General features: G+C 45.3%; 1 protein-coding gene across 1 annotated transcript in view; it reads left to right on the plus strand.

The window, feature by feature from the left end:
• The window catches only part of GRIN3A (glutamate ionotropic receptor NMDA type subunit 3A), a 155,994-nt gene extending 153,171 nt beyond the window's left edge, over nucleotides 1-2,823 (plus strand). Inside the window, exon 10 of the mRNA XM_032308177.1 lies at nucleotides 1,023-2,823. Coding sequence (XP_032164068.1) covers nucleotides 1,023-1,093 — 71 coding nt within the window. The 3' untranslated portion in view covers nucleotides 1,094-2,823. The remainder of the gene's footprint in view (nucleotides 1-1,022) is intronic.
• Nucleotides 2,824-7,719: the final 4,896 nt, after the last annotated feature.

Below are 7,719 nucleotides of genomic sequence, written 5' to 3' on the forward strand. Positions count from 1 at the left end.
CCGTCCAGGGCTCACGAGCTGGCACTGTGGGTTAAGTGAAAAGGCTCTACAGACCACATGCTAGCCCCTTTTCAGATCAGCAGTTACCTCTTAGCTTTGGGAATCCCTGAAGCAGACCTCCCCTGCAAACACCACAAGCTTTAATGTTTGAGATAGTGCCCTGTGCAGTCCATCTCTGTACAGCTAACTACACAGCAGCCTCCTGTCCCCACACCTACTCCTTCCCAAGGGGCTGTGACCAGGTGGGGTCCCCTCCATTCTCTCCCAGGCGTCCCTGTCCTGGGTGCAATGGTGTGGACATGCATGCAGGAGGGAAAAGTCCCAGGGAACTATGGAACAGCAGTTCCCAGGGCTAGTGTAGATGGGAAACATCTAGAAACCCATTAGAATGCTGACTGAGGCCTTTTTCCCCAGAAGATGGCACGAGGTGGGGCATCTGGCTCAGAAGCCTGTTAACCAGCTACCCCAGATGGTGGACACGTGTGATCCAAAAATTACTCTTCAAGAAACACTGCTCTAGAAGAATGGCTGCTCCAGGCTTGGGGAGAAGTTACGAGCTTTTTGATAGGTTTTAACATGTTAGCACACACCTGCTAATTCACCTTCCGTACAGCCACTCCCACCCCTGAAAACCACTGAGGACAAGACTTCCTCAATTATCACTTACTCTGCTCTGGCCTCATCCCTTGGGATGCCCGCCATGAATCCACGGCACTGTCCCAACCACTGTGTTCTGTGACGGCTGCTCCGCAGTCACAGAATTTCCCCTGCATTTCCACCAGGAGCTACCCAGTCCCCCAGGGAAAGACAACACCTTCAGCTGAATTAGCTCACACTTTGGTTTAATTGTCTGAGACCCCTGGGGTGGATGGAGGCCCAGAGAAACTGATGGGGGAGGCGAGAAGCTTCTAGTTAGACTTCCTCAATCTTGCAGATGGAACAGTGAGGGAACAGGGGGCGCCCTGGAAACAGAAAGGACAATCCTGCTTTGAAATGCCCTGTCCTCCCGTGTTCTCCCCCAGGCCCCGACCTAGATCTGCAGCTGCCTTTGGAAGACGATGCCTCGCAGCCACGTCCCCTCTGCAGCCGCTGAGTGCTCTGCCGGCCTGCTCTGCGCGGCCTGAGGTACTGAGGTACGGGCGAAGCCCTCGACCGGACAGCCAGGCTCCTAACGTACACGGGCACTTTTCTAACGCAGCTCCTCCTGACTGTACTCGAGAAGCTGGCTATTTAAAGGAACCCAGAGGTGAATTCTTTTGTAAAGTAAAGAATCCTTTTGTAATGCAATTAACTACCCCTTAACGTATCTGTTTTGTAAGTTTGGATTTTTGTATATCGGGTTTACCTTAAGCTTCTCTCCTGAGGCGTGCTGAGCAGGGGTGACCCGCCAGGCAGCCCTGCCTGCCCTGGAAGCAGCCGGCCCGTGCACGGCTGCGCCGGGATCTTCCGAGGAGCTCCTCCGCCAAATTCGTGGCCAGGCTGTGGCCCGCAGCAGCAGGAGCTGAAGCAGGCTTGCTGCCGGCAGCATCGCTTGAAATGCCTCCGTTTTCTGGATGAAGAGAAACCGCCGAGTTGCTTGTGGTGGAACGAAGCAGTCTCAGGTGGCGGTGGTTGTCGTTACTGGTAGTAACTGAACAGTGTTTTGCAGTGTGTGAAACAGTGTGTTGTGTTTTATAAAGAGTTCATGAAACGGTGGGTCCTTCGAGAACTCTTTCTGTTCTGCTCCACTTGTCCTTTCAGCTCCCCTCGGGCTCAGAAACCAGAGGTCCAAGTCTTCGGGTGGAGGGTGGTGGTTTAGTGAGGAACAAAGAGGGAAGGGCCGCTCCCTCGCCGCCTCTTCTGGGCTCCTCTCTCAGGAGACCAGGAAGGTCCATTCTTTTCCAAGCTCTGGTGCTGGGCAGCTGGACAACCCGATTGTGTCACACACCCCACCCCGTTTTCCAGGGGGACGTTCCTGGCACAGGAAGCACATAATAAAATATGGCGGGGTGAGCAGAAACAGGCTACGTGCGTCTTGTACATAATAGTAAGGGCCCCAGAGTACGGACACCTCAAGGTAGAGGAGCAGCAAGGGGATCCCTCCAACAATTAAAGACGAGTTGGAAAAACGGGACAGACAAGTGAGGTGGCCACAGGGACACAATCAGTTGAGGTCTTTAATGTGCCTGGAGGTGACTCCATTACTCATGGACCTTGCTGTTGCACAAACCCCATGCAGGAGCTGCTGCTTCCGTGCCGACCAGAGAAGTGGTCAGTGAAGCAACTGCCAGGTAAAACCCAGCGACATCGGGGCGGTGGGCTTCTCGGTGTTGGCCCTGGGCCTAGTAGGGCCTTGGAGCTAATAAGCACTTCTTGGTGTGGTAAAAGAACGAAGGGGAAAGAAACTGCTTTAGAGCCTCTCTTCCTCCCACTCATTTTTGATAAGTAAAACCAGAAAATCCAACCAGTCATGGAAAGAACTTGTGTTTTTGTCATCAAAACCACCCCACTAGCTACACCGTTGAGTTATTCCTTTCTTCACCCACCTAATGCAGGAGTCCCTCACTCTTTTTAGTTTAGTTCCCAATCGTTTTATGAAAACAATGTACTTAGAAGTATTTTCTTAAGGTTTGTAGAGTGTTTGCTTTGTGTCTTCATTTTAACGTGTGTGCAATCGCTCCAGTCCAGGAAGAGCGGAAATGCTGTCTCGTGAGCATGAAGTGAACAGGCTGTTTTGCTCCAGCCACTTTTCTTGTACAACCATGTGGATGGACTAGATGTTCTCAGGTCTTTTCCATCTTCAGTTTCTATGACTGTGGAATAAATGTTCAGATAGAAACTTCATTTTCTGATGTATTGCTGGCATTGTCTTGGGGGATTCAGATGTGGACGTGGTACCAGCCCCTTCCTCACAGGAGACCCACTAGGACTTACACTGTTTCCTTAGTAGAGTTGATGTGGCACAAAACATGCTGAGAAAACTCAGAGCCCAGGCATCACAAAGTGCAATCGAAATGGCCTTGTCTAAAAGATATTCTAGGAAAAGCCACAATACTGAGAGATCTCTAAAAAATTCTGCCCTCAACACCTTCATTTAGTAATTCAACAACCATCTGCTACACAGCCTGTGTTTACGTGCCAAGTGCTGGAGACACAACAGTGAGTAAGATGGGCATGGTCTCTGAGCTCAGGGACCTTCTCACAATCTGTCCTGTTCACAGCCTGTCAACAGACAATACTATAGTAGCTAACACTTATTTCAACTTCATTAAAACCCCTCGACACAGGTTCTCTAGACCTAGTCTGCAGTAGATGAACTAGACCTCCAGTTTACAGATGGAAAAACTAAGGCTCAGGGAATTATGGAAGTTGTCCAAAGTCACACAGCTGGTAAGAGGAGTAGCAGAGACAGATTCACACACAGGCAGTTAAATTCCAGGAGACTGATTTTACACTGTCAGGATTCTGATTGCTGCCTTACAACCCCTCTTCTTCTTCCAATGCCCCCTTCAGTCTTTCCGCTATAGCGCATCCAGCCCATGCCTCAGCTTGGCCCCCAGCTCCGCAGAAAAGGAAGCCGATACACAAACTGTACCTGCATTGTCACGTCCACTGAACTCAACACCGTGGCCCCCAAGTCTCACAGAAACAGCTGTTATAGGCGTCTCTTTCGGCTTTCCGGCCCAACCAAGAACTGGTACAGATCAAGCTGGGAATCCCAGAGTGCTCCCGCGGTCTCGGGCTCACTGCAGTTTCTGACGCACCTACAGTTTAGTGGCTGGCCGCCTTGCCAGCGTGAACCTGCTAGCAGGATGCATTCTTCACACACGTTCTTTGGATTAGACCGAAGTCAGATCTCATACAAATATAAACCCACTGTAACCTGATTCAACCACCAACTTACCGAAGGTGGTTTTGCATCATTCAGTCACTCCTTGTTTGGATGCTCATTCTGCACCTGGCATTGGGCTAGCTGCTGGCGAGAGAAAGAAAGTTTCTGACCCCATGGAGCTCAGTCTAGCAGGGAGACACAAATTGGCAAAACTGCGGCGTATACTCTGATAAATGCACATCAGGTATTGTGGAGACAAAAAAGACACTTATCGTGTGCGCGCGCGTGTGTGTGTGCATGCACGCACATACACGTAGCGGGGAAATTGAGAGAAGGGTAACAGGCACCCCAGGTAAAAGAAACAGAATGTGCTAAGTTCCAGAGTTGGGAAGCTGTGACAAGAACTGCAGGAACATTGACAGAAACATAAAGCACAGGCGGGTAACAAGCTGTAAGGACTGCAGAAAGAAAAGCAGAGGCAAGATCCCTGTGCTAAATTGGACTTCTATCCCAAAGACCACAGGAATCTTTGAAGATTTTAGGCTAAAGAGGGTTATAGTAAAAGATCAAGGTCCTCACTGCTGGGTGGAACTGGCTATCATTCACATGCATTCAATTTGTTTGTAGGATACTGAGCAAATGAAGTTAACTTTTGATGCCTGGGCATGACTTGGCCATGACATCATTTTAACCAGGACAGGTAGACTTAGAAATAAATAAACACATACGATCTAAAGTCTAAATATGTTGATCTCATTTTTTCCTAGAAATAAGGAGAAAATGTAGAAGAAAACTTGTTCTCTCAATTTTTATGCAATCATACAAGTTAATATTTTGAGCATTTACTAGTTGCCAGGCACCCTGCTAAATGTTTTGTATATATCGACTCATTTCATCCTCCGTACAATTCTATAACATAATTATTATTATTTTATAGATTAAGAAACTGAAACAGAGAGCTGAAGTAACCTTCTAGTAAGAGGCAGGGCCAGACTCATCCTAAGTCTGACTTCACAAGAAACAGATTTAGCACGGTGCCTGCCATCATGACAAATACCAAATGTATGAATGGGCTGGGCTGCGTGCGCAAGGAGAAATCTAAGATCCTCTTGGTTCAGTTCTACTCTGGAACAAAGTGCTATAGGACCTCTTCAATCAGGATGATTGAGATGATCTCAATCAGAAGAAAATGCAGTCCTAATCTAGGGCCTGGCAGAGAGCCTACTTAAATTAGAAGCCTTCAGAAAGACTTAAAATTTGACTCAAGGTATTTTCATTTATTATCTTCCTGATGACGTGCGTTCTATAGGTACATGTCTCCACTTACGGTCAAAGAAAAACAGAGGTCTGATTGCAACATTATGATTCTGCTGCTAAACTGAGTGACCCTGGGACTTGTTTCCTCATCTCTAAAATAAGGGGAATAATGGGGAATACAAGCTGGTATAGCCACTCTGGAAAACAGGATGGAGGTTCCTCAAGAAGTTAAAAATAGAACTACCCTATGACCCAGCATTTGCATTACCAGGTATTTGCCCCCAAGAGAGAGATGTATTGAATAAAGGGGACACCTGCACCCCAATGTTCATAGCAGCAATGTCCACAATAGCCAAACTGTGGAAGGAGCCGAGATGCCCTTCACCAGATGAATGAATACAGAAGATGTGGTTCATATATACAGTGGAATATTATTCAGCCATCAGAAGGGCTGAATACTCACATTTACATCGCTGTGGAATGAACTAGAAAGGATTATGCTAAATGAAATAAGTCAGAGACAGACAATTATCACATGGTTTCACTCATATGTGGAATATAAGAAATAGCACAGAGAAACATAGGGGAAGGGAGAGAAAACTGAATGGGAAGAAACCAGAGAGGGAGACAAACCATAATGGACCCTTGACTCCAGGAAATAAACGGTTGGTGAAGGGGAGGTGGGTGGGGAAATGGGGTAAGTGGGTGATGGACATTAAGGAGGGCACGTGTTGTGATGAGCACTGGGTGTTACATGCAACTAATGAATCACCGAACACTACATCAAACACTAATGATGTACTATATGTTGGCTAATTGAATTAAAATAAAATCTTAAAAATAAACTAGTACACGGTTTGAGGTCCCTTTTAACTCCCACATCCTAGCTTTCAATTCATTCCACTCTGTAGATTTTAGTAACCTGAAATCCTCAGAGCATAGTGTGACTCTATTAATGCAAATATACTGTGCTTCCAATTTTGTCTACGATTTTCCTCAAAAAAAAGACTAAACCATATAAAAGAAGGTATAACTATCACAGATTGCCTCAAACAGAGCTATCAGTTTCAGAATTTGTTATTTCTTTTGTTATCACCAAGAAAGGAAATTTAAAATAAGGTTATATATTTCAGGATAATCCAAATTGGAAGAGTTACTTCAATACATGAGGAAAAATTGTTTCCACTTAGGGGGTGAAAAAAAAGTCAGGTTTGAATATACACTGGTCCAATAAAACAGACTCCTGGGGATGCCTGGGTGGCTCAGTGGGTTAAAGCCTCTGCCTTCGGCTCAGGTCATGATCCCAGGGTCCTGGGATCAAGCCCCACATTGGGCTCTCTGCTCAGCAGGGAGCCTGCTTCCCCCCCTCTCTTTGCCTGCCTCTCTGTCTACTTGTGAACTCTGTCAAATAAATAAATAAAAATCTTAAAAACAAAAAAACAGACTTCTGAGAAACTGTTAGCAGAAGCAAGTAGCTGAACCAACTTAACCATGTGGACCTTCCCTGAGTGCTGTGGGCCAGGCCTACTTCTGGATACTGTGGACTACACTGTTAAGACACTGCTCTTTCTATATTCCTAATTTTAGGACCTATGAAATATGCTACAAATACGACCTTAATATTTAACATTAGGAAGAGACCAAACTTGGCGAGAAATCCCCAGAAAGTAAACCTCAATTTTTCTGTGTGGTGGGATAATTATGGATCTAGGAAATGTTTGGTTATTTCCATACCAGAGACTTCCTATTATGTAAACCCAGTCTAACATGTACACAACCCATCAGTTTCTACTTACTCTTAATGGAGCGGTCTTACCACGTTGAATCAGGTAGACTTTTGCGGTTAAGAACTAGTTGAAACTTTTCTGCATACTCATTGGTCCTTGGGTTTATCTATCAATTGATACTCCTCAGCAAAAACCTTAAAGACCAAAATTTAAAGGCATTCCACACCAACAAATGATCATGGAAAGTGATGAGAGCAGAATACACCTTCCTTCAAGAGGTAAGCATCACCATCCCAATAGGTCTAAAAGAAGACAAGTGATCATTTCCCTATTCTCCAGAATCTTCCCACAAATCCCCATAATATCAAACTCCAGAATGCAGACCAATATACCATGGGGCCCACTTGAATCCTCACAATATCAAATCACATTCATCATTCAAGAGGCATGCACATAGTACTATACGCACAGAATTCCTGCCCTCAAAGAACAAAGATGCTTTGTGGATCTGGACAGAGATTTAAAAAACTTTTCCAATGGAAATTCATACAAGAATGCAACAGCTAGCAGAAATAGCTGAGCACCTTTGAAAAAGATCCCTACAGAGGTAAGAATTTAAAAGCCAACCATGTAGTTAAGACATATGCCTTAGAGCATTATCAAGACTGATTTTGGTCCAAATTGCCAAGACAATTTCCAAGGCAACAACAAAATAAAAAAGAGAGCATTCCCACAAGACCTGAAAAAGGAAAGGGAAGATTCTAGTACTTTTCCAATAATCCTTGAAGTTGGCATTCTACATAAGCATTAAAGAAATTTTCTAAATAAGTTCCTTATGGATCTAGAGCAGTGATTCTTTTTTTTTTTTTTTAAAGACTTATTTATTTTAGGAGTGCCTCCTAAAATAAGTCTGCTTCTCCCTCT

This window comes from Mustela erminea, chromosome 12, assembly GCF_009829155.1.
Source record: "Mustela erminea isolate mMusErm1 chromosome 12, mMusErm1.Pri, whole genome shotgun sequence".
Lineage (NCBI taxonomy): Eukaryota > Metazoa > Chordata > Mammalia > Carnivora > Mustelidae > Mustela > Mustela erminea.